At 42.7% G+C, this 27,609-nt stretch overlaps 2 protein-coding genes across 2 annotated transcripts in view; both read left to right on the top strand.

Annotated features, from left to right (window-relative positions):
• The window catches only part of LOC119914952 (septin-2-like), an 11,562-nt gene extending 956 nt beyond the window's left edge, over positions 1 to 10,606 (top strand). The window contains exons 2-3 of the mRNA XM_038734498.1: positions 1,985 to 2,050; positions 9,031 to 10,606. Coding sequence (XP_038590426.1) covers positions 2,040 to 2,050; positions 9,031 to 10,606 — 1,587 coding nt within the window. The 5' untranslated portion in view covers positions 1,985 to 2,039. The remainder of the gene's footprint in view (positions 1 to 1,984; positions 2,051 to 9,030) is intronic.
• An 11,159-nt stretch (positions 10,607 to 21,765) lies between these two features.
• LOC119914870 (calcyphosin-like protein) lies at positions 21,766 to 27,005 on the top strand. The gene is made up of 5 exons (XM_038734415.1): positions 21,766 to 21,988; positions 23,085 to 23,223; positions 24,985 to 25,162; positions 25,235 to 25,444; positions 26,460 to 27,005. Exons 2-5 carry the CDS (start codon positions 23,087 to 23,089, stop codon positions 26,559 to 26,561), a joined length of 627 nt encoding a protein of 208 aa, XP_038590343.1. The 5' UTR covers positions 21,766 to 21,988; positions 23,085 to 23,086; the 3' UTR covers positions 26,562 to 27,005.
• The last annotated feature ends 604 nt before the right edge of the window (positions 27,006 to 27,609 follow it).

Raw genomic sequence — 27,609 nt, 5'->3', positions numbered from 1 at the left:
ACTGAGACCAGAAACTCATCAGGAAAGTGTTTACTGAGGGAATAAAATAATTTTTTCACATTATTTCTAATGGAGCTGGACTTCTTTTTGCAACCAGAACCGGAAGCTTCACGCTTGATTCCTCCTCAGGTTCTCTCTGCTGTTGATGCTTTGAGTGATAGTAAAGGTTAACATGAACCATGAACACTGAATAGAGATCCATAGTTAAAGTAATTACACTGACTATTTAAATTAAAGTTACACAGTGGTAGTAGAGGCTTATTATTTATTAGAATAAAGAGCCTCAGTGAAGCAGCCAGTCATGGTAACGCTGCCTCCTCATGTCAGTCATATTCAGTTGCGACCAAGTTGCTCAGAAATTGTAATTAGTTACTTTTTACTTATTACTCCTTAAGATTATCCTTATTATTATTTTATAGAAATCTGTATTTTTCCCAGCATTAGGCCATAAACGTTCCTGCACACAGTACTAAGCCAAATGAACAGATAAACTATGTGGTAATGTTTTGCTATTTCATTGTGAATTGTCCCTATTAAACCGTTTTATATTATATTAATATCCTTCTGTTGCAATACATTTATTGTTAATAGTCCCCATAAATAGTTACACATACATTTGAATATTTCTATAGGCACATTTGCATGATGCATTGATTCAATTTGAATTGTTGAAAATGTTTTTATTTAACACATGAAAATAAATTCCAAAATAGTATAGTATATTTCAACCAATATTAGTACTAATAATCATTATTATTTTATTTAATATTTATATATTGATGCCATTTAAACCCTAATCCCAACATTGGTGTGTTATGTTGTCAGTAATAAAGTCAGGCTGATCGATGCCAATATCTCCACTGACTGTAGTTTTCAGAATGCAGCCTGGTGTATGCTCATATGTGTGGACAAACTCAGTTGCGAACAGAGGTTAAAATAATCCACGCTCGTTACACGATGCTTTAGCCAAAGTGATACATCTGTGTTAGCTCGCCTGCAGCTTTCCAATTACTATTTGTGTAGAATAACTTTCACCGGAGGCTCAACAATGTGAGCACAGCTAAATGTGTTGGATGATAATGAAACAGTCAGTGAGCTGGACTGAATGTTATAATGAGATTGTCGCCTGACTTTTTGACAGTTAGATTAGGGATCTTCAACTGAGGTGCTGTCCTATGTCCAGTATTATATATTATGTGGATCATGTTATTATGTGTACCTGAGTATCAACAATAAATCTAAATTGAATGTTAGGATACAAACAGCAGTGGGTCCATGCTAAAGTAGCTGTCGCTACCTTGCATCTCTATAATACCTATAACGCATAATATTGGTGGAACACAGGATAATATGGGTCACGTTAGCTGGTGAAGCTATGTTGAAAGCCATACAGCTATAGAATATTGCACCAAATAACCTCAGCAACTGCTTGGTGCACCTGCCAGCTAACGTCATATAACTTGAACCAACTAAAGCACAAAATCACAATATATGGAGTCTGTGTTGTGTTGGGAGCAAGAGGCTTCACTTAGGATCAGGCACTAGCCGTGAAGCTAACAGAAAAATCTGGCAAGTGGATAGATTTAATGTGAGGTTGCAACCCCTTCACACACAAAATATTATGAGGAAATAATAGAAATATGTTGGTCAGTGAACGTTGCACAGATTCAGTCTAGACATTTAGTGCTGGCAGACTGCAGATGTGTTCAGTATTTCCTCCCCGTGCAGGTAAAGTAACCTAACCCAGGCAGCGTTGTGTGTTTGTTGGATCAGCTGCATGTGGACAGAACCTTTAGCAGACTGGGTTCAACCAAAGAGACAACGAGACATCACATTCATTACTGTTACTGCAGAAACAGTCAGAGTTCAGTTGTTCTCCTGTTAGCAGTCTGATGGAGACGGAGAATCATTTCATTGTGTAACTTTTCTTCATTACAGATGAATGAAAACGTAGTTACAGTTATCTTTTTGGTTTTTCATCCAGACACCAACACCTGTTTCAGCCTCACTGTCTGCAGCCCTCTCTACCAGCCATCACCATGGCAACAGAGTGAGTAACTAACACAATTAATATTTAAAGCTAAATTAAACTTATGATTATTAAATTAATAATTATTCTGTTTTATTGTGTCACTGTAAATAAATCAGTTAAAAATATTTCCATGCTGAACACAGCTGTGATGTAAAATATAATTATTTTTACACTAGTAATAAAACAGAGAAACTCGAGAAAACGCACCTGCACCTCTTTATAATAAAGGTCCAGTGTCTAATATCTATTGACAGAAATGCAATATAAGATCCACAGCTATGTTTCCAGTGGTGTATAAAGACCTGACATAATGAATCATTATGTTTTTATTACCTTAGACTCAGTCATTAATATCCACATAATCGCGGGCACCCCCTGCTGTGGAGGTCGCTGTATTTTGTTGTCCTGTTTCTACCGTAGCCGACAAGGAACAAACATGGATGCCTCTGGTCTGGGGTCCTTTGCGCTTTGAGGGTTTCACAGGGTGTCCTGGCTTATGGGGGTGGGGGTCTCTGCGCGGGTTGATCCGGTTGCGGTTTGGAGGGCTGCGGTGGGATTGTGGGGCGATTGTCGATGCATCTTGATGCATTGTGCTTTTTCCCTGGGCAGGGTCTCTGAATGGCTGCTGGGCGTTTAGTTTGTGCATTGGAGTCCGGGGGAGGCATCTCCTCGTTGGCTTGGAGGGACCCTGTTTTGCTTCGTTGGCCTCGGATCTGCTTTTTTGACATCTATTGGTGTATACCAGTGTTGTATTGTGTATTTGGATACAAAGCTTGTTCTTTCGTTCATGTATACTTGTGTTTGTGTGTTGTGTACTTGAAAAGCACTTTGGGTCAAATCCTGTTGTTTTTAAATGTACTATAGAAATAAAATTGACTTGACTCCTCCCTTTGCAAGCAAGTAAGGGAAGTACGGTGGCCAACACGCTCTGTCGGCTTTTATTCTCTATTTGGTCCTCTGTTTGTCCAAATTTCCCTTCTCTTCTGACTTCTAACACACTGGACGACCACTATTACTTGTATTATTGTCTTTATACTTGTACAGCCCTTTGTAACTTGTTTTTGAACAACATCTACAAATAAAGATTATTATTATTATTATTACTACTATTACTACTTACTATTATTACTTCTTCTTCTTTGTAAGTATTCAATGTAGTGACAAAACGCGCTCTGTAGTGAAGTTTGTCTGTTTGGGCTACTGTAACGGTTCATTATGGAAGGTCTTTATACACCACTGAAAACATAGTTATGGATCTTATATTGCATTTCTGTCAATAGATAGGGGGGGTGGTGGCGCATAGATAAGATGCTTGCCTTTGGTGTGGGAGACCTGGGAGACCTGGGTTCCATTCCCACTGTTAGACATCTGCATTGTTGGTGCCAGACGGGCCGGTCTGAGTATTTCACAGTCTGCTCAGTTACTGGGATTTTCACGCACAAACCATTTCTAGGGTTTACAAAGAACGGTGTGAAAAGGGAAAAACATCCAGTATGCGGCAGTCCTGTGGGCGAAAATGCCTCGTTGATGCTAGAGGTCAGAGGAGAATGGGCCGACTGATTCAAGCTGATAGAAGAGCAACTTTAACTGAAATAACCACTCGTTACAACCGAGGTATGCAGCAAAGCATTTGTGAAGCCACAACACGCACAACCTTGAGGCGGATGGGCTACAACAGCAGAAGACCCCACCGGGTACCACTCATCTCCACAACAAATGACAACAAAATTTTTTTTATATATCCTTTTTATTTAACTTAAGTTTTACGTGGGTTAAGGATTTTAGTCATCCGACATGGATTTTAAGCTAGATGACCGTAAAAACGCGATCAGCGCTACTGACCACAACAAAGCTCCGGTGACTATGCTAGCCGAGATAACTCTGCCCCATGAGGACTGCTCACTCCTTAAGAAAGCGAACAAGAAGATTGCTGACCTTATGGAAGACATCCGACGACTTTCAGAGGAACTCAAAGAGAAAGATTCCCTGCTGACTGGCTTTATGGATGTGGCTTCAGTACAAGCCAAACAGATTGTTTCTCTTAGCGCAACCGCTAACATCCAGGACACCGTGTTTTGGGACCCCTCTAGCCTTCCCAGGCTTTCATCCTGCTCGACTCCGAAGCATCAGTCAACCTGGGCTGAAGTGGTGGTCCGTGGCTGCAAGAGAGGCTCGGATGGGGCTGCCTCTCCTCCGGACATCGGCCTCTCCAACCGCTATGCAGCCTTGTCTAACGACACTCCGGTCCATCCAGCGGATGCACCTGCGGCTTCGAGTCTCCTGATACGGATCTCTTTCGGCGCACAGTGCCTGCCGACACTGTTGCATCTCCTCCACCGGCTACATCTCCTGCACTGGGCCACCGGTCTGCCGCCGGGCCTGATCTGCGGCCGTCATCCCGGTCAAAAACCTCCGCTTCCCGACGTAGGATCCTGAAGGAGGCTGTGCTCAGACGCTCCGGAGGCCGTCTCTACCCTGCACCGTCGGGTAGCCCTCTCTCAGGTCTGTTACTGCTACTCCAACACAACACTCGGCAGCTCACACACTCCATCCTCAGTCCGCACGCAGTGTTGAAGCAGATTCTGCTCAGTCCTGCTCTGGAACCCCACAACCGGCATCTCCTCGTCCTCTTTTCTCCCCAACCACACTAATAATTGGTGACTCCATAACCAGAGACATTTTAAAAAAACTCCAGGACCTGATGCCGTCGCTCCCGTCCTCCATCACAAGAGTGATAGTCCATGTCGGAAAACAAATGACACAGCTCTTCAGCAGTCTGAGCTGACAAAATCAGATTTTAACCGTCTTTTTAACTTTTTAAAGCAGTGCGGAAAGTCCGTTTTTATCTCTGGTCCCATTCCCACAGTTGGTCGCGGTGCTGGCCGCTTCAGTAGACTTCTTGGCCTCCATGACTGGCTCCAGTCCGCCTGCAGGGCTCACCGTGTGTTTTATGTAGATAATTTTAATATTTTCTGGCAAAGAATGTCTCTTTTTAAGACAGACGGACTTCACCCAAACAAACGGGGCTCAGAAATGTTAGCTGCTCACATACAGCATGTGGTGCGGTCCACACGTGACTTACGTGAATGACTAATCATTCATGCAGCACACCTGGACACACCACCGCTCACTGAACAGATCTCTGGCTCACTGCCACAAACAACTGTCTCCACCTGCTGGCATGTAAAGCCGTCTGCTCCCAGCGCTGTTCCACAGACTTCTATTCCTGTCATCGTCACGCATAGACCAGTAAACCGAAATGTGCACATCCCACACAGAAATATTAGTAATCTCTTAAGGATTAGGACAACTGCACCAACTCCAGCACCAGAACAAACTCATTTAAAATGGCTCTCTTCAATGTGAGATCACTTTCAAGTAAGACTTTTATCTTAAATGATTTTATCTTGTCTGCAAATCTAGATTTTATGTTTTTAACTGAATCCTGGTTGCAAATGAATGACTATAGCCAGCTAGCTGAACTGTGTCCGCCTCAATATGATTGTTTTAGTCAACCGAGGGTCAGTGGTCGTGGTGGTGGGCTAGTGAGCGTTATAGGAAACATTTAAATGTCATCAAGTACGCTGTGATGAATTTAACTCCTTTGAAGTTCTCACTCTTAAAGTTGGAGGCTGCAACCTGTCATATTTGTTATAATTTATCGCCCCCCAAAACCGCCTGGAGGATTTTTATCAGAACTTCCTGAATTTTTATCTACTCTGGTTTTAAATTATGACAGAATTGTTCTTTGTGGTGATTTTAATATTCATGTTGATGACCCCAACAATGTTAATGCAACTGACTTTTTAAATATGGCCACTTCTTTTAACTTCAAACAACATGTCAAAGGGCAAACACATAACCGTGGTCATACACTGGACTTGGTTTTTACCCTGGGTGTCAGCATTTCCTCTGTGGAATTAGTAGACATGACCATATCTGACCACAGATGGATTGTTTTTAGCTGTGATTCGCCTGTTACTCATGCCACCTCTCCAAGCTCCGTGTGTTCTCATCTTTAATGAACAAAGTGTTTCAAAGTTTTGCGCATTCTTTCAGAGCCAAAGCCAACACCTGTCTGATTCCAACACCAACAATCTGGTCGATCACTTCAATCATATCTGCTTGTCGTCACTAAATATTACTGCTCCTCTAAAGGTTAGGCCTACGTCTAAAGCTAGTAAGCAACCCTGGATAAATGACAGCATTCGCAGCCTAAAAAGGGAATGCAGGAAAGCAGAGCGCAGATGGAAAAAATCCAGTCTCCAAGTCCATTACCTCAGTCTGAAGGATTTATTAATTAACTACAATAACATGGTTAAGGATGCGAGAACACACTATTTTTCTGAACTCATTACTACACATAAACACAATCCCAGGTTTCTGTTTAAGACTGTGGATCAGCTGGTAAACCCAACCCCTCCTTGTGCCTCAGCTGGAAGTAATGATGACTGTGAATTGTTTTTATCTTATTTTACCAATAAGGTGGTGTCAATCAGAGCCTCTATTACCCCCGTGGCCTCTTACTCAGAGGTTCCTCACCAGCAACAAGAGAGTTTTAACCAATTTCATCCCATCGACTTGTCTGAGCTTTTAAAAACAGTATCACAAATGAGAGTGTCCTCCAGCCCACTTGATGTAATACCTACAAAGTTTTTACTGAAAGTAATAGATTCTGTTGGGCCCCATTTGATCTCTGTTTTCAACAGCTCCCTATCTACTGGTTGTGTCCCTGATTATTTTAAAACGGCTTGCGTGAACCCACTTTTAAAGAAACCTGGTTTAGATCCCTCCTCCATCAAAATTTTAGAACCATTTCAAAACTGCCTTTTATTGCAAAGATTTAGAAAGAATTGTGTCCAAACAGCTGCTCACTGTACTGGAAAACAACATATTATTTGAAAAGTTTCAGTCTGGTTTCAGGAAGTACCACAGCACTGAGACTGCCCTGCTTAAAGTCACTAATGACCTTTTAATGTCTGCTGATGAAGGTATGTGCTCAGTCCTTGTACTCCTGGACCTTAGCGCTGCTTTTGACACCATTGATCACAACATCATGTTAGACAGACTGAGGCACTGGGTGGGGATCTCTGGTACTGCCCAGAATGGTTTTCATCCTACCTGTCACATTGGCAGTTTTGTGTGTCTGTAAACAACTATGTCTCCTCATTCTGTCCAGTTAAATATGGTGTGCCTCAGGGGTCGGTCTTAGGACCCATTTTGTTTTCATTGTATCTGCTTCCCCTTGGACATATTATCCATAAACATGGCATTTCTTTTCATATTTATGCTGATGACACACAAATATACTTGCCCGTCAGATCCACAGACCCTGGAATGCTGAGTTCACTTAACAACTGCCTTTGTGACGTTAAAACATGGATGTCAAATAATTTCCTCCAGCTGAACTCAGACAAAACAGAAATCCTGGTCATCGGGTCTCAGCAGATGGCAAATCAAATACTGCCATCTGCTGGTTCCCTAGTAAATCACATTAAGCCTGTGGCAAAGAACCTTGGTGTCTGGTTTGATAGTAATTTAAATTTCGAGCAGCACACCACAAAGCTTGTTCAATCATGTTTTTATCAACTTAGAAATATAGCAAAAATTCCATCTATATTAACTTTAAAGGAAACCGAGACCTTTTTACACGCCTTCATCTCATCACATCTGGATTATTGCAACAGCCTTTTCACCTGTTTAACCCAAAAATCTATTGATCGACTCCAGACTGTCCAGAACTCAGCTGCCAGGCTTTTAACCAGAACAAAGAAATATGACCACAGTACTCCTATTTTAGCTTCATTACACTGGCTCCCAGTATGTTTTAGAATTGACTTTAAAATTCTATTGATCACTTTTAAAGCTCTTCATGGCCTCTCGCCTTGTTATATTTCTGACCTTTTAGTCCCATACGCACCAGCATGTACCTTGAGATCCTCGGGCAGAGGTCTGTTGTCTGTTCCAGAGTCTCGACTGAAAACTAAAGGGGACAGAGCGTTTGCTGTCAGGGCCCCGAGGCTCTGGAACAGCCTGCCCGAGGAAATCAGGTCGGCTGAGTCAGTGAACTCTTTTAAGTCCCTTCTTAAAACATACTTTTATAGGAGAGCCTTTCCCGATCTTATTTGACTTTATTTTATCCCTTTTATTTTATTGTATTTTACTAACTGTTAAAGCACTTTGTAACTTGTTTTTGAAAAATGCTCTACAAATAAGGATTATTATTATTATTAGTGCCAATTGGGCATGGTTTAAATGCCACGGCCTACCTGAGCATTGTTTCTGACCATGTCCATCCCTTTATGGCCACCATGTACCCATCCTCCGATGGCTACTTCCAGCAGGATAATGCACCATGTCACAAAGCTCCAATCATTTCAAATTGGTTTCTTGAACATGACAATGAGTTCACTGTACTAAAATGGCCCCCACAGTCACCAGATCTCAACCCAATAGAGCATCTTTGGGATGTGGTGGAACGGGAGCTTCGTGCCCTGGATGTGCATCCCACAAATCTCCATCAACTGCAAGATGCTATCCATCAATATGGGCCAACATTTCTAAAGAATGCAGAAGGCAGTTCTGAAGGCGAAAGGGGGTCAAACACAGTATTAGTATGGTGTTCCTAATAATCCTTTAGGTGAGTGTATATAGCAATTGTAAGTCGCTTTGGATAAAAGCGTCAGCTAAATGAATAAATGTAAATTTAGATCCTCAGAAATATTACACACTGAACCTTTAATACCCTTTTATAAAGAAATAAATTATCAGCATTTTATCCCATCCTTTTTATGAATATCTGTAAGAATCTTTAGCTTATATATTCCCATTGCATGCATTCAGGAGTGCAGCATTTTTATAACCATTACAAGCGCATATCTGCTAACATTTACAGTGTGTTGTGAACCATTTATTACATGTTAAGTGGTGGTTTATGAGCTATACAGGAGTATAATCTTATTAAAATTAAATGTGTAAATGATCTGCTTTTTCCACAGGGATACTAACAGCTCTTCCAAACACGAGAACATCATTTCCAAAAGTGATCTGTTTCGATCAGGACCTCCTGCTGTCTACCAGCTGAGACCAAAGAAAGAGAACATTGGATCTCTAAGAAGAATGACTCTCGGTGAAAGAAATGTGAACAAGATAAACAAAACCATCTTGCTTGTGGGTGAAACAGGAACAGGAAAATCTACTCTGGTCAACGCTCTGGTCAACTACGCCATGGGAGTGAAGTGGGAGGATGATGTCTGGTTTCAGATCGTAGAGGACGAGAAGGAGAGACTAGAACAAGAAAGTCAGACATCAGATGTGATGGTGTACCAGATCTTTGGTTTTGAAGGTGAAACTCTGCCCTACTCTCTGACCATCATCGATACTCCTGGATACGGAGACACCAGAGGGATCGAACATGATGACATCATCAGTCAGAGATTATTAGACTTGTTCCGCTCAGGAGAACTTCATGAGATTAATGCAGTGGGTCTGGTGCTGAAAGCAAATGTATATCACCTGAGTGACCGAATGAGGTACATCTTTGATTCAGTGGTGTCTCTGTTTGGAAAAGACATGGAGAAGAACATTGTTGCTCTCATCACACACTCAGATGGTCTGATACCTGAAAATGTTCTGAAAGCTCTTGATGCTGCAAAAGTGAAATGTGCCAGAAATGAAAAGAATCAGCCTGTTTACTTCCTGTTTGATAACTGCCAGGACACAGAGAGAACACAGGGATACAAGACTGTTTTAGAGACTGCATGGGAAACATCAATGAGAGGAATGAATGAATTTACATACTTTCTAGAAAAATCTGGGCCTCAAAATGTGAAGACAACCGTTGACGTGTTGAAGACACGAATCAAACTGACAGCCTGCATCCAAAACCTGAAAGAGAGAGTTGAGTTCACTGAACAGAAACAGAGAGAAAACCAACAGACTCAGGAAGCTCTGAAGAAACATGAAGAAGAGATGAAGAGAAATGAAGAATTCACTGTAGAAGTTGATGAGATCTACAAAGAAAAAGAAAGGATCAAGAGGAAGGGGCTGTTGTTTAAAGGAGCTGTCTGCTGTACAGTCTGTGAGGAGAACTGTCACTATCCTGGATGCACTGTGTCCTGGTATCCTGAACACTGTCAGGTCATGAAAGATGGCCGCTGCACTTCATGTACCAGGAAGTGTCCTGTATCAGATCATGTGAAAGAAAAGTGGATCTATGTGACCAAGACAAGGAAAGTTCAGAAGACCCTGCAAGATGTGAAAGAGAAGTATGAAAGAGGTAAAGCAGGATGTGAGGAGACAACAAGCCTTTTGGAAACTTTAGAAAAGCAAATGGAAAAACTTCAGAAAGAAAAAGATCAGATGTTGGAAGAGTCCTTCAAACATGTTGTCAGACTGGATCAGATCGCCCTGAATGTTGATTCACTGTCCACTCATGTCCACTTGGACTTCCTGATTGAGAAGATGAAGGAGAAAGGAGACGCAGAGAAGGTCCAGAAACTGGAGGAGATGAAGAGTCGAGAGGATGAAGGAACCAGAGCAGGACTGCGGTACATGTCTGGTTATTCGGTATAGCTGGTAAAGAATCAGTGAAAAAGGTGAACAACATCATTGGTCTAAACTATATAAAAAAAGATTATTTCATCAGGGTTACTTGCTCTTTAGTTCTGGAGCTTTGTCATCTTTTAAGCCAACATAGAGGAGAAGACCTGAAACTGTTCAGAATCATGGGAACTTTTCTATGGCAACTGCTGAAGTGTGATGTGGTTAAAAGCTCCAGAACAAGCGAGTTTCTGTCAGCATCTGATATCAATTCAATTTGAATTTGCTTTATTGGCATGACTGTCAAAACAACAATGCTGCCAAATCTTAAAAGATACTGTAGTGGCTATTGTCCATAAACTTAAACAAAAACAAATAACAAACTTCTCAAATGGCCACTTGAGGCTACGTCATGGTTAGGCTTTACGCAGGTTCAGAGGTACCAAAGCAAGGTAATGTCCATAACAAGACTGAGTTTGAGGAGGTTTATTCACACACATAAGCAAGCTTACAGACATTTCTGCTGCCTCTCTCACGCTGGTAAAAAACCATATGCCCTCGTGCCTGCGGCACCTCTCACCTTGACCTACTTATGCAAATGAACATAACACCATGTGACCAACAAACCACAATGCAAGTAAAGCATAAATACAAAATAAACCAAATTAACTTTAACAAGAAAAGAAAAGAAATAAATTGGGCTATAAATTAACTCAAACCCAAAATAAACAAAATAAGAATATAGCTCCAACAACCCAGCCCCTAATTGTAACGGTACTTTACCCACAATTAACCTTAGCTTTAACACAAAGGAGCTATTTTCTAATTGTAGCTTAAACATTAAACTGGAATCTTCACATCTTCAGATTCTCCATATCTGAAAGAAACAAACAGATGGAAGACAGAGATAGGAGAAAGAATGAGTCGTATAGTCAATTATTAGCCTCCAAGAGAAGACAGAGCTTGGTTATTGGTCTGTCCAGGATGCTGATCTTCGTTTGGACCTTCACAGAGCGAACCAGTCCTCTAGAGTCAGCTGTGGTGCTTAGAACTCTGCCCATCATCCATGAGCCTCTTGGAGCTGTGGCATCAGCGATTACGACAATATCTCCTGGAATAAAGTTTCTCTTTTGCTTCGTCCATTTTTGCCTTTCTTGCATTACAAGCAAATACTCTGCTGTCCACCTTTTCCAGAAAAGCTCCGCAACGTACTGCACTTGCCTCCATCTCCTCTTAATGTACAGATCAGATTTCTCAAACAGACCTAATGGCAGAATGGGCTTGCCTTTTAACAGGAGAATGTGATTTGGAGTAAGCGCTTCTAAATCATTGGGATCTTCTGAAGCCTTAGTTATTGGCCGGTCATTGAGTATCGCTTCCACCTCGCAAAACAGCGTTTGCAGACCTTCCTCGTCCAGCAGTTGATGTCCAACAACAGAGGTAAGTACACTGCGCACAGAGCGAATCAGACGCTCCCAAACGCCACCTTGGTGAGATGCAGCTGGGGTGTTAAAACTCCATCTCATTCCTTCCTGCACAAAAGTCCTTTCAATTTTAGAGTGATTAAAGCGGCCAATGCTTGCCTCAGTTCCTTCTTCGCACCAACAAAATTTGTGCCGTTATCTGACCTTACACTTGTCACAGGTCCTCTTCTGCAGACAAATCTTCGCACAGCATTGATGCAGGAGTCCGTGTCGAGGGAATGCGCCACCTCAAGGTGTACTGCGCGGCTACTCATACAGGTAAATATCACTCCATATCGCTTCAGCACAGTTCTACCTCTCCTCACCTCCAATGGTCCAAAATAGTCCACTCCCACATTTGTAAAGGGTGCGTTATCAGGCACAACTCTTTCCTCCGGTAATTCGGACATCTTCTGTTCTCCAAGCTTTCCTCTGTACCTTCTGCACACTGTACATTGTGAGAGAATCTTCCTGGCCGCAGAGTTGGCATTTATGATCCAATACTTCTGTCTCAATCTGTGCAGCATGTGATTGCGTCCAGCATGTCCAAGTTGGCAATGGATGTAACGCAATATGAGCTGGGAAACATGCAAATCCTTTGACAGAATCACAGGATGCTTTACCTCCCACGGCAGTGCTGATTTAAACAGACGTCCACCAACTCTGAGGATGCCATCTTCGATGAAGGGGTCGAGGCGATACAGAGGACTGTCTTTAAAAACAGTCTTTGGGTCATGTTCTAGTGAGGAAATTTCAGTACTGAATCTTTGGTTTTGTGCAAACTGAATTATTGCCTTTTCAGCTTCCTCCAAGCGCTCTGGTGTCAAGCTGGATTTTCCAAGTGCGGCTTTGAATTTTTTAATCTCCTTTTCCACATTCTCATTCTGGTTGACCACATATTCTTTTCTCTTTCGGCTCAAAAGTAAAAGTCTTTCTTTCAGCTCCAACAGCCAGGCCACTGATGTTTTAAGCTTTCTCCAGGATGAAAAATAGTGAACGAGCTGACTGAGAGGATTGTCACTGTGTATTGTAACAACATTCACCTTAAGTTCCCTTTTCACCTCTGCATCATCAGATGGAATGGAAGAGGAGTCCAAGTCGAGTTTCGGCCACCTGGTGGAGGGCAAGTGCAAAAAGTCCGGTCCTTTTAGCCATTTTCCTTTCCCAAACTCCTGAGCTCTTAGTCCTCGAGAAGCTTCATCTGCAGGATTGTCTTTGGTGTTTACATACCTCCACTGATCTTTGTCTGTGGATTCTCTTATGGTACTGACACGATTGGCAACATATGTGTGAAAGCGCTTTGTTTCATTGAAGATGTACTTGAGAACAGTAGTGCTATCGGTCCAAAAAACTGACCTTTGCAATGGCAACTGTAGCTCTTTCAACAGCATTGTGTTCACTCGAACAGCAAGCACAGCTGCAGCAAGCTCAAGGCGTGGAATGGTTAGTTGCTTTAGAGGAGCGACACGAGCCTTGCCTGTGATAAATGAAACATGCACGTTGTCAGTGCTCTCCAATCTCAAGTATGAAACCGTGCCATATCCTGTTTGACTAGCATCTGAAAAATGATGCAGTTCTGCTTTCACTTGTGTTCCAAAGTTTTGGGTTTAATGCACCGTTCCACTTTAAATCCACTCATATGCTGAAGTTCAGAGAGCCACTCAGACCAATGTTCGGAGACATCACGGGGAACTGGCTCATCCCATTTGAAGTTCATTCTGCACAACTCCTGTAACAGTAACTTGGCAGGGATTATGAAAGGAGACAGAAAACCCAGCGGGTCGTAAAGAGAGCTCACCACAGAAAGGATGCCCCTCCTAGTGTGTGGACGTTCCTGCACTGCAGTCCTGAAGCTGAACGTATCTCCTTGAACACACCATTGCATCCCCAGAGCTCTTTCCACAGGGAGTTGGTCCCTGTCCAAATCCATGTTCTCCAAACCCACTGCTCTGATTCGCTAGGAATAAGTGCAAACACATTTGAGTTATTTGTGACCCACTTTTGGAGATGAAAGCCGCCTTTTTTACAGAGAGATGTTAATCCATGTATGAGCTTCACTGCATCTTCCTCTGTCACAGTGGACTTAAGACAATCATCCACGTAGAAATTTGTCTTAACTGTACGAAGGACATCGGTGAATATTGCAGTGCATTATCCTCAGCAGTTCTCCTCAGTGCATAGTTTGAGCAGCTTGGAGAGGATACAGCTCCAAACAAATGCACGCACATCCTGTATTCCTCTGGCTCCGCTGTAGCGTCTCCATTGGGCCACCATAGAAAGCGCAAGAAGTTAACGTGCTTATATGGAACCCGGACCTGATGGAACATGGCGTTGATATCAGCCATAACAGCGATGGGCTCTTCTCTAAACCGAAGGAGGACACCAATTAGCGTGTTAGTGAAGTCTGGGCCCTGCAGGAGCTGACTGTTCAATGATATACCTTTGTAAGTACAGCCGCAATCAAACACAACACGCAACTTTCCTTTGGTTGGATGACGTACACCATGGTGGGGAATGTACCACACCTTTCCTTGTTCCAGAGTGGGCTCATTTGTGGGAACCTTTTCTGCATATCCTTGCTCCAACATGTTAAGGAAATCAACGTATTGAGCCTTGAATGAAATGTCTCTATTAAATCTCCTCTTCAGGCCTTGGAGTCTTTGTAGTGCAATGCAGCGATTATTTGGCAAAACAGGATCATCAACTCTGAAAGGTAAGTCATGTGATAATGTTCATTGTTAAGCACTGTCGTACTCTCCACAATTTTCATGAATTTAATGTCTTCTCTTGACATCTCAAGTTGTTCATCACTTGTTCTTTCAGTAAAGTCATGATTATACTGTTGCATTAACATACTTTCCAAGTGTTCCACAGATATGTGATTAGCAGTTACAACAATGCATCCTGATTTGACACCAGTACCTTCAGAGTCTCCAGCACGAAGAGGCCCATTTATGACCCAGCCAACTCTGGTCCTCACTGCATACGGTCCACCACATTGACTGTTTATCAGTTCCCATGGCTCCAAAACTTTAGGAGAGTCGGTTCCAATGAGCAAGTCTACATCTGCATCTACTTCATGTAGCCTAATGCTGCTCAAATACGCCCATTTGGCAACATCATCCTGACATGGCACATTGACTTTAGATACAGGCATTTTTGTTTGTGTCAGAACAGATGGCAGCTCAATAAAGTCATTGGTGTCAAATCCAGACACCTCCAGACGGGTTACTACAGTAGTGTTGATGGTTTTAGTCTGCCCCATTGTCCTTAACACTACATTACAGTTTTTTCCTGATACTCCCAGCCTTTCAGCCATACTTGTAGTACAGAAGGTACCAGAGCTCCCAGGATCCAGGAAAGCATAAGTATGCACAACTTTATTACTTTTCTGACTTTTCACCTGCACAGCCACAATGGAAAAAACAGCAGTATCCTCTTCACCAGCCCCAATATGACCACACGTCTGCTGCTTCCCGGATACAGTGCTCACAGTTTCTTTGGAGGTTCTCCTTGTAGTATCCTCCTTCTCCACATGCAGGACAGATGGGTGCTTCCTGTGACACACTTCACAATCCAAACGACTCCTGCAGTCTTTGCTTGTGTGTCCATGTTTCAAGCACCCAAAACAAACGCCCTTCTCCTTTAGAAACTGAATCTTGTCCTGTTGTGTCTTTCTTCTAAACTGAAAGCATTTTTCCAGAGTGTGATTGGTAAGATAGCAGAATATACATTTGAGCTGGTTACTGTGAGCTGTCATGTTTTCCATTTCTTTATGTCCATCCTTTGGTGCATTAATGCTGGTGGCAAATGTACCACTTTTCCTTTCTGCTTAACTTGCATGGATAGCTTTGTATAGCTGGCTGGAGAAACATCATTAATATTTCCAAACAGAGGATCTGAAACAATTTTGACTTGTTTTTCAATGAAATTCACAAAATCAACAAACACTGCTCTGCTTCCAGTTTGTTCCAGTATGTCACATGCCACATTTCTCCACTTTTCCCTCAGCTTATATGGGAGTTTCATTAGGATCGTCCTGAGGTTAGCTGGCATGTCCAACTCCTTCATATACTTTACATGATGTACTATATTGGAGCAACCTCGAAGGAACAAAGCAAATGACTGCAAAGCATTAACATCCTCAGGTTTTATTGAGGGCCAGTTGTTGATTTTGTCCATGTAAGCCGAGAGATTTTGTGTTCACTGCCAAAATGTTCAATCAAAAGCGTTTTTGCTCTTTGATAACCTGGTTCAGAGGGCATATGCTGACAACTTCTCACAATGTCTCTTGGTTGCCCTCTAGTGTACTGTTCTAGGAAGTACAGACAATCACTGAAATTTTGAGTTTTATCCTCAATGCAATTTTCAAAGGCTCTGAGAAAAGATTTGAAATACAGGGGATCTCCATCAAATACAGGTATATTTCTCATAGGCAGAGCAGAGGCTGTGTTTTGTTGGACCAACAGCGCGGTTATTTCATTTTGACGCTGCATGATGTTCAAAATGTCCAGAGAATTGATGGATGGATTATCGTCACAAACATCTTGCAAACCCGGTGATTGTGTATCTTGCCTTTGAAACACAGGAATGACATTAGGTATGGGTAGTTGTTTTACAACATGTTTGGGTTGAACACCAACAGGGACAGAATTTAACAAGCGACTGGAGGTAGGTTCAGAGCTTTTATTGGTGGGCACATAGCGTTCAGCATTCGGATTTAGTTCATATGTCCTTGAGTTTCTGACCTTTTCAAGTAAGAATTCATGCCGTCCGATGTTTGAGATGCACATCTTGACACTTTAGAGCCACACTTTGAGCTTACTTCCAGAACCTCCAATTTCGCATTTGTCACCTTTAATTCTGCCTCCAGAGCAAGTTGTTCCTTTTCTCTCCTTAAATGTTCCCGTTTCTTCCGTAAGTCCTCTTGTTCAAGTCGTATTTGTTCCTCCTGATCCTCCAAAATATGCCTTTGTTTTAGAGCAGCCATGCGTTCCTGTAACGCTGCTCTTTCTGCTTGCACTAATATTTTTGCAGATGCACTGGATGAAGTCTTTGACAGTTTAGAACCAGCCTTTGAACGCGTTTCAGAACCTTTATTGGATACACTGTCCTCAGGCCCAATATCAGTTGGATTATCAGGTGGTTTCATTGGAAGTTCATATGAATGGCCTGTGTTTGATAACCAACCTTTGACGTCATCAATAAAGCTTGAAAAACACTTTTCCTTTTGTTCAAAATATTTATCTTGTTTCTCCTTCTCATCCTGAGGTATGTCCAGTGACACAAATGACAAATGATGTTGTTTTGCCTCATCAACACATATTATTATTTGATCCAAAAGAGACTTGACTGCATCAATATTGTCTGCAGAATGCATCAACTTATCCATCTGATTCATGTACGATTTGGCTATACTGCATTGCGCCGATCTCTTTTCCTGACACGTTTGCATAAAAACATCATTCCTTTAGCAGTAAAACTTGCGCGTCTTCTTGTAGGAAGCGCCGTGTCGCTTGTGGCTTTAGATGCAACGTCAGACATTTTACCCTTTGTTGATGTCGGTCATGTACACACACAGTTGCTTGCAAAGAGTGAGTAAAGCACATACCTTGTGGAACTTCGTTTGTTGCGGTGGTTGCCTTCGTGCACGGAATTGAATGAACGCAGTAGCTGTTGTTGCGCGCGGCTGTGCGCATCACCTGTGAAGGCTTTGGGCCTTTGCGAATTCAAATTGCAGCAAATAATACCCTCCACTCCGTAGTGCAGCTCCAGCGCTCCAGTAGCTTCACCGTTATCCAGTACGGTGTCCAGGGAAATTTTACACTGTCGGATGGGTCGTATTATTCGATGTTTGCACTGCATCCAGCCCCCTGGCTCCGTCACTCCTAGGCCCTTTCCTTTGTCTCCCACATCCAGGTGAGTAATCCACTTTCGAAACGGCAATTCAGCAAACGACAAGTCCAGTATCCACGCAAACCCACAATATATCCAGGGCAGGTTTTTTACTTAATGTAGTGGCTATTTGTCCATAAACTTAAACAAAAACAAATAACAAACTTCTCAAATGGCCACTTGAGGCTACGTCATGGTTAGGCTTTACGCAGGTTCAGAGGTACCAAAGCAAGGTAATGTCCATAACAAGACTGAGTTTGAGGAGGTTTATTCACACACATAAGCAAGCTTACAGACATTTCTGCTGCCTCTCTCACGCTGGTAAAAAACCATATGCCCTCGTGCCTGCCGCACCTCTCACCTTGACCTACTTATGCAAATGAACATAACACCATGTGACCAACAAACCACAATGCAAGTAAAGCATAAATACAAAATAAACCAAATTAACTTTAACAAGAAAAGAAAAGAAATAAATTGGGCTATAAATTAACTCAAACCCAAAATAAACAAATAAGAATATAGCTCCAACAGATACAAAAGAACAATTCAATTCATACAGTTCATGAAACAGTTCATGAGTTTAGTTTCCCAAGGAACCATTACTAAAATAAGAAGTACAATTATTTATTATATTTATCAGTCTGAGGTTCCACTGGTTGTCCTCAGTTTGTGGCATGAGGAGACATATTTTGCAGCAATTATTTGACATCTGGGCATTTCTCCCAGTAAATAGGAGAGTTTCTGTGAGTCTGATTTTTGAATTTGGGGTATATTTGGGAAATGTTTGCAAAGTGTTTTTCTCTTAATGCATTATTTTTAGGAAATGAGGTTAGAAAGTGCAGTCCCTAGCTGTCCTCTCAGTCTCTACCTGTCATCTATCTCTACCTGTCCTCTGTCGCTACCTGTCCTCTGTCTCTCCCTGTCTTCTGAGTCTCTAATCTGTCCTCTGTCTCTCCCTGTCATCTGAGTCTCTAATCTGTCCTCTGTCTCTCCCTGTCATCTGTCTCTCCCTGTCTTCTGAGTCTCTAATCTGTCCTCTGTCTCTACCTGTCCTCTGTCTCTACCTGTGTTCTCAGTCTCTACCTGTCGTCTGTCTCTACCTGTCCTCTGTCTCTCCCTGTCTTCTGAGTCTCTAATCTGTCCTCTGTCTCTCCCTGTCATCTGTCTCTCCCTGTCTTCTGAGTCTCTAATCTGTCCTCTGTCTCTACCTGTCCTCTGTCTCTACCTGTGTTCTCAGTCTCTACCTGTCGTCTGTCTCTACCTGTCCTCTGTCTCTACCTGTCCTCTGTCTCTAATCTGTCGTCTGTCTCTACCTGTCGTCTGTCTCTACCTGTGTTCTCAGTCTCTACCTGTCATCTGTCTCTACCTGTCCTCTGTCTCTACCTGTCCTCTGTCTCTCCCTGTGTTCTCAGTCTCTAATCTGTCCTCTGTCTCTACCTGTCCTCTGTCTCTACCTGTGTTCTCAGTCTCTACCTGTCGTCTGTCTCTACCTGTCCTCTGTCTCTCCCTGTCTTCTGAGTCTCTAATCTGTCCTCTGTCTCTCCCTGTCATCTGTCTCTCCCTGTCTTCTGAGTCTCTAATCTGTCCTCTGTCTCTACCTGTCCTCTGTCTCTACCTGTGTTCTCAGTCTCTACCTGTCATCTGTCTCTACCTGTCCTCTGTCTCTACCTGTCCTCTGTCTCTACCTGTGTTCTCAGTCTCTAATCTGTCCTCTGTCTCTACCTGTGTTCTCAGTCTCTACCTGTCATCTGTCTCTACCTGTCCTCTGTCTCTACCTGTCCTCTGTCTCTACCTGTGTTCTCAGTCTCTACCTGTCGTCTGTCTCTACCTGTCCTATGTCTCTAGCTTTCCACTCCTCTTGTGGTAGCCAGCTCTGTCTGTGTCGACCCTTTTCTATGGCCAGGCTGTGTTCACTCAGTCTGGATGTTGTCAACATTTTTCTTAGTTTAGGACATTTTATTGTGCTCAGGTCATTTGCCAGTGTTAATTCTCTTTTTAGGGTCAGATAACATTGGAATTTACTTTGTGTTTTGGTTGTTTCTTTCCATTATTCAATATATTTTTCTTTTTGCTTGTTGATCATTTGGTTTGGTCTGCTTGAGTTGGTGTTGCTGTCTGATTCTACTGTATCATGATGCAATAAGTAGGCTATTGGTGTTATGCAATATGTTGGTGGTGCAACACACAGGCTGTTGGATTGTTCAGTATGTCATTGTGTTTTGCATAGGTTATGTGAAATGTGTCATTTGTGCAGTCTGTAGGCTATTTGGGATGTGCAGTAACTCATTGTGTAAGGGCTGTGCCACATTGTGGGAATGCAGCCAACAGGGATGTTCAATCAAAAACTGCCATTGGAAGGAGGAGTTAATGTGCTTACTATATATGTACCTGTCTAATGTGTTGAGAGATGTTTATTTCTGTATTTTGTGTTGTCTTTGTAAAACTGCAGAATGGATACAGTCCAAAACCAATTTCCCTTCAGGACAATAAAGTATATTTTATATTATCTTATGTGTGCGTTTTCTTTCCGTTCAGTTTCTTTATGTGAGTTTAACGTGTGAAGGTTCCTCTAATGCTCCTCTCAGTCAGTCCAAGGCTGCTGATTCCTGCTGACTCTGATGTTGACAGTAAACTCCTCACTGACATGTAGAATAGAAATCTCCATAGAAAGCAGTTTCTCATGTTGTCAGTGTGCACAGAGGACGTTCCAGAAGAGAAGTCAGACAGAAAGCTGCTGCTGTGTTTGTGAAGAGTCCTGAAAGCTGATGTCCTCTGATGGATTTCTACGCTGCTTTCTTCCTGTGTCTTCGTGCTCTGAATGACTAGTTCAGATATTTCATGTGGAAACATGTTGATCCTTTATGTTGAGCTTTAGTTACATGAAAGCATCCTGAGTGCTGCAGCTTCCTGTGAGCTTCATGAAATCAGTTTGCTCAGAGTGTCTTCACTGGATCAGCAGCAGCTTTTGGACTCTGCTGAAGCTTCTGCTGAACTTTCTTCTGTTTCTCTTTGGGAGTTTGTGAGGAGCAGCAGGTCTGACAGAGATTGGTTCCAGCTGATGTTTCATCACGTGATCAGCTCTGTTGGTGGTGCTTCCTGTAGTGACCACTAGAGGGAGCCAGCTCTGCATTACTGAAGGTAACATAACATCAGCTGTGATCTGCTGGATAGAACATAAATATCATCATCATCATGTATTAAAAACCTTTGGCAAATAATTCTAACTGCTATTTCTAATTTCTATAATGACCCTTTGAACTTGATGAATAAAGTTGTATTTATGTCTTTGTAAATAACATCTGGCAGCTTGTTATATAGTGAGATTATGAATCCAGCATCAGGCAGGTCAGATTTCTTTCTTTCAACAAGGGGATTCAAAGTGTTTTACATGAGAAAGAGAAAGAAAAAATAATATAAATAATTAAAGACTTACTATGATTTTTAAAGTAAAATTAGTTTTTACTAAACTTTTCTAACTGAAGCAGAGTCAGAGAGAAACAGAAGTTTCCAGCTTGGACTGTAAAGAATTGATTATCGATCAGCAGAATCTTCTGCTGGATTAAATGACTTGACAAACAGTTCATGTGTAAAACGGGACTGGTTGTGTTTCCAGAGTTTCCACTACAGTAACTGAACTTTGCTCTTTATCACATTATTATTATTATTATTTACTGCAGGAAGTTACTGATCAAAGCTGCACACTAACAACACTTCCTGTATGCCTTTCAGAATAAAAGCGTTTAATGTGAAGGCAGCGGCAGACTTTACTGTGAAACAACGACAGGAAGTGCTGACTGTAAAGTTTATCTTAAAAACATTTTCAGCTTCTTGTTGAAACGCTCTGAAACCAGAAACCTAGTAAACCTGAGTAGTATCTGTAGTAGTACTGCTAGTATTTCTATACTCAACCAGCTGCAGGTAAAGGTGAATGTTTTAATGAGAGAGGGCCGGACAGCCAATCAGAGCAGAGAGTGTTAGGTCTCCATAGTAACGGCGGATGGTTTGGTGTCGCTTCCTGTTTGTTGTTTGCAGCTGAAGGTAAAAACATCAGTCGGTAAGTTGCTGCTCATCAACATGTTGCATGTTATTATTAATCTGCTAAAGACCGGGACCAGGACCAGGACCGGGACCAGGACTGTTCTGATCCCCTACTGTAGTAAAAGTAGCGATACTGCAGTATAAAATAGCGCAGTGAAAATCTAATTGAAGTAGAAGTACACTCAGAAGTACTCTCACTAAAATGTGTTTAAAGTATCAAAGTTTTTCGGTTTTCTCCGAGTCCACAAGTCAAACTGAGCCGAACCGAGAAAGATCAGGTGGAGACTTCACAGACTCGGAGTTACAGGAAGAAGCTGTTTTTATCAGCAAAGTAAAAAATCAAGCGGCCATTATTTGAATGACGAGTCGTGTTTGATGAGCCGCGGTCACGATCACGTGACAGATTAGTCAGTCAGGACTTTAACACATCCTGAAGTTTGAAACGTCAGGAGGAGTCTCTGCAGCAGGGGGGCCGAGTCCACCAGGACCCTGACAGCCCAGTAACAGGGTCTTCACAGTGGACCAGGAGAGAGAGGGCAGATTAAAGTTAGATTCATTATATTTTTAAAGAAGAAGAAGGACAGAATGTGTTTGCAGTTAAAGTTAAATTTATTATATTTTTAAAGAAGAAGAAGGACAGAGTGTGTTTGCAGTTAAAGTTAAATTTATTATATTTTTAAAGAAGAAGAAGGACAGAGTGTGTTTGCAGTTAAAGTTAAATGATTCTGTTTTTACAGAACAGCAGCAAACAGTTTATTTCTGTCTGTAACTTTAGCTCTTAAAATGTGTTTTAAATGGTCCCGTTGGTATCAGACAGTTCAGCTCCTCTTCCTCAACATTTGGACCAATCAGAGGCCAGAGCTGACTGGATGTGTGACCTCATTGGTCCCCATGTGAAACTCCAGATCTGCTTATCAGCCAGTTAAAGAGTCCAGAATCTGAGTTCTGATCAGCTGCACTGATCTCCTCCTCTGGACCTCCGGCTTCTCTCAGAGGAGTCTGAAGTCTGGACTTGATCCTCAGGGGGTTCTGAGGCTCCAGATCTACGTTCACTTCTCTCTGGTTCCTTTTCTCCATCAGTCCTGTGAATAACGAGCTCTTTGTGCCGTCAGGGATGGCGGGGACGTCGAGACACGACCGAGAGATGGCGACGAAGGCCAAGCGTCAGCTGTCGGACTGCTCGGACCCGGTGGAGAGACTCAGACTGCAGTGTCTGGCCAGAGGCTCGTCCGGGATCAAAGGTCTGGGCAGGTGAGCTGCTGCTGCCTCCTCTACCTGTTCAGCCGGCGCTGAATTCATACCACTTTGAAACACCTGGAAACACCTGGAAACACCTGGAAACACCTGGAGACTCTGTGAGGTGGAAGACCCTCCTCAGGGTTCTCAGTGAGCTGGTCTCTGCAGAGCTTCCTGCAGCTGATAGAATAAATGTGTACTAGAGGCGTCACATCCGAGGTCACAGGGCAAACAGGAAATATTCACCTGAAGTACAAATACCTCTAAAATGTATTTAAGTACTGCACTTTACCAGGATGCAGCTTCATGTTTAGAGTTCAGAGAAACTGATTAAACAAAGTTATAAAATCCTAATGCTGAACCTACAGTATACAGTATGTGTACTCTGTGTGTACTGTCAGTAACACGCAGTACAGTACAGTACTCTGTGTGTACAGTACAGTACTGTGTGTGTACTGTCAGTAACACGCAGTACAGTACAGTACTCTGTGTGTACAGTACAGTACTCTGTGTGTACTGTCAGGTACACGCAGTACAATACAGTACTCTGTGTGTACTGTCAGTAACACGTAGTACAGTACAGTACTCTGTGTGTACAGTACTGTACTCTGTGTGTACTGTCAGTAACACGCAGTACAGTACAGTACTCTGTGTGTACAGTACAGTACTCTGTGTGTACTGTCAGTAACACGTAGTACAGTACAGTACTCTGTGTGTACAGTACAGTACTGCGTGTGTACAGTACAGTACTCCGTGTGTACAGTACAGTACTGCGTGTGTACAGTACAGTACTCCGTGTGTACAGTACAGTACTCTGTGTGTACAGTACAGTACTGCGTGTGTACAGTACAGTACTCCGTGTGTACAGTACAGTACTCTGTGTGTACAGTACAGTACTCTGTGTGTACAGTACTGTACTGTGTGTGTACTGTCAGTAACATGCAGTACAGTACAGTACTCTGTGTGTACAGTACAGTACTGTGTGTACAGTACAGTACTGCGTGTGTACAGTACAGTACTCCGTGTGTACAGTACAGTACTCTGTGTGTACAGTACAGTACTGCGTGTGTACAGTACTGTACTCTGTGTGTACAGTACAGTACTCTGCGTGTACAGTACTGTACTCTGTGTGTACAGTACAGTACTCTGTGTGTACTGTCAGTAACATGCAGTACAGTACTCTGTGTGTACAGTACAGTACTCTGTGTGTACAGTACAGTACTGCGTGTACTTGCTGAGGCTGCTGTTTCCCTGCGAGCGCTGCAGGCTCGGCACTGTGAGGGTTAACAGGCTGCAGGATGTTGTGCTCGGTTTGGTTTATTGTCACAATATTGTGTTGTTGCTGATTTGTGGTTTTGTTTGCTGATGTTGCTGCATCTACCTGCACAGATACTGTCACAGATACTACTGCTGGAGCTGGAGTACTACTGGAGTCAGTGGTTACTCTGCAAGAATCTAAAACCAAAACACGTGATGCTCTACAGGCTGTGGTGCAGAAAACAACAGCAACATGTTGTTTACCTGTTGATGCATCAGTGATGATCACAGGAGAGAATACTGTGACGGTTCTGCTGCCTCACTCTGTGCAATCACATAACAAATAATGTTGAATCGAACTTTCCTCTGATAATACTTGTGTACTGTTACTGATATGAACGGTTGAATGCAGTTTACTCACTTGTATTGCAGTAGTTTGACAGTGTGTTATCTTCCCGGCACATCAGTGCTGTTTGTGAAGAAACAGGAAATGACCTCATGCTGCTCTGTGTTTGTCAGAACCTTCAAGATAATGGACGATGACAACAACCGCACCCTGGACCTGAAGGAGTTTCTGAAGGGTCTGAACGACTACGGGATCCTGATCGAGAAACAAGAGGCCACGGCTCTCTTTCAGATCTTCGACCGCGACGGCAGCGGGACCATCGACTTCGACGAGTTTCTCACCACTCTGAGGGTAAGTACGCGGAGCGCCTGCCGATGGGCTGAGGGTCGTTTCAGGGTTCTTTACTCCCGCCGTCCGTTGCAGCCGCAGATGTCAGCTGCCAGGAAGGAGGTGGTGATGCAGGCGTTCCGGAAGCTGGATAAGACCGGGGACGGCGTGATCACCATCGAAGACCTGCGCGGGGTTTATAACGCCAAGTACCACCCCAAGTATCAGAACGGGGAGTGGACAGAGGATCAGGTCTTCAGGACGTTCCTGGACAGCTTTGACTCTCCGTATGAGAAAGATGGAAAGGTAAGAAACGCCTCGTGGGTGACGAGTTTCTGTCTCTGCAGGTCAGAAGAAACGTTGTCGCCCTCAGACATTTTCTGTGCCCTAACGAGGTTGTAATGATTGATATGTGTGTTCATGCCGGTGTTCCTCTCTGAAGGTGACCCAGGAGGAGTTTATGAATTATTACGCCGGTGTGAGCGCGTCCATCGACACAGACGTCTACTTTATAGTGATGATGAGAAATGCCTGGAAAATCTGACTTAGCGTCGTGCTGGTAAAGGAGCTCAGGGTGGTGGGAGGAGGGCGGAGAGGTTTCCACTCCCTGCTGTTTCCTATTTTAGAAAAGTAACTTCATGCAACCTGGGAACATTCTGCAGTATATTGTATGGTTTTTTAAATGCACCACAAAGAGAAGAAGACATACTCAGCATGTCAGAATGAATAATTGGGTTTAAAGAACCATACAGGATACGAACATCAGTAGGCTGGTGTCTCTCTGCCAGCAGGATGACCGGCTCTGGCTTTTTCACTGTTCTTTAATAAAACCCAAATCATGCTCTTCTGTGAACAAACAGCCTCACTCGCTGTTTCCATCCAAATGTGAAGCTCGCTTTACATTTTCTGCCAAAATATCTGTCTTTTATTTTGACTGATATTTATCAGACACACAGTTTCTGGAGGTTTAACTCAGCGACAGCTTTAGATTCACTCTTTTTCCAAATGAAGTGGTGGCTGTTTAACCTCATGTCGTCCCTGTGCAGGAGGTCTGTAGTTACATCTTTAATGTTAAAGTCTAACAATAGGAGATGTTCTGTGCTGCACCGATCCGCCTGTGTGATTTGTAATTAGTAGTTTGGTTAAATAAATTAAAGTGACTCGACTTCGTGCTCATTTGGATGGAAATCAGCTGCTGTCTGATTTATAAACTGACCTTTTCTCTGGTTCGTAGTAAAACTCTTCTGTCTCTTCCATCTGGTCTGATTCTGACCGGCGTCGTGCTGCGACTCAACAGTGAAATCTGTCTTCTGATCAACAGGTGACCAAAGAGGAGTTTCTCAACTACTACAGTGGAGTCAGCGCCTCCATCGACAGCGATGTCTACTTTATTCTAATGATGAAAAACGCCTGGAAGCTCTGAATGCAATCGAAGCACATGAACTCCAAACTATCAGTAACTGTGTGGAAGGAGCCCCACGTGGCCTTTCAACACTCAGGACGCATTAATAATTAATTACCTTTTTGTTAAGTTTATAAGATCCAGCTGTTTGTGCTTTTACAAGTTAGTCATTTCTATAAATGAATGTAGTTTAGAGAGGGGCTCTGATCATTTAGCTGATTGTCCTGATGTACACGTAAACATGATGTAATGACAACAGTTCTGTCTCTTTTATTGTACGTTGATATGCAACAGGCTTTATTTAAATAAAAACATTGGTCGTCGTAACAGGTACAATCAGTCATTCCCATAAAGTATATACAGAATATTTAGTACAGTTGAATCTGGAGAGAAATATTACAATCAGATTTCTTCATTCTGAAATTAAAGCGTACATTCTGCATATCTACGTCAGCCTTTGCTGTAAGAAAACATGAGGTGTAGGTTGTGTTAGATATATTAAGAAGCAGCATTGTGTTTGGCGTCTCCGCAAACAATCGGGTCAGGTTGCTGCAGCAACACACCCACATCTCACCTGCAGACCGCTCAGTGTGATCCTAATGACATGTACTGGCGTTCAGGGCCGCTGGTAGGTGGAGGTGTGGGCAGAGTGCCGCGTGAGAATGAGCCTGTCCCACCTGCATGATGAACACGCACAGCAGGAGTTTTAGTTCTCTAACAGTTTAAGTGCAGATACGAGCAGCGTTCGTTTATAGACCTCACTGGTGTTTGTGTATGTTTTAGCTCCTGAAAGAATGGTGCTACATCTTTATGCAGACAGGTGACAAATTTAAAGGAAACCCTGAATGAATGAAACGTTACTGAATGCAGAACAACCAGCACTGGAACACAGACTTATATCTCTCATTCATTTTTTACATTATTAGAGAAAAGATGGGTTCTAGGGGTTCTGTAGGTAGTTCAAGTGGTCACAGAGGAGGTTCTAGTAGTCCTCTGTGTAGTTACAGGATGGTCTAGAGGCTCTTTAGGTGGTTCTAGTTGTCCTTAAGGTGGTTGTAGTTCCTGAGGA

This window comes from Micropterus salmoides, unplaced genomic scaffold (assembly GCF_014851395.1).
Source record: "Micropterus salmoides isolate LMB-PRFRI ecotype aquatic unplaced genomic scaffold, ASM1485139v1 Ms_hic_scaffold_20, whole genome shotgun sequence".
Taxonomy (NCBI): Eukaryota; Metazoa; Chordata; class Actinopteri; order Centrarchiformes; family Centrarchidae; genus Micropterus; species Micropterus salmoides.
This window is presented reverse-complemented; position numbering and strand designations above follow the sequence as displayed.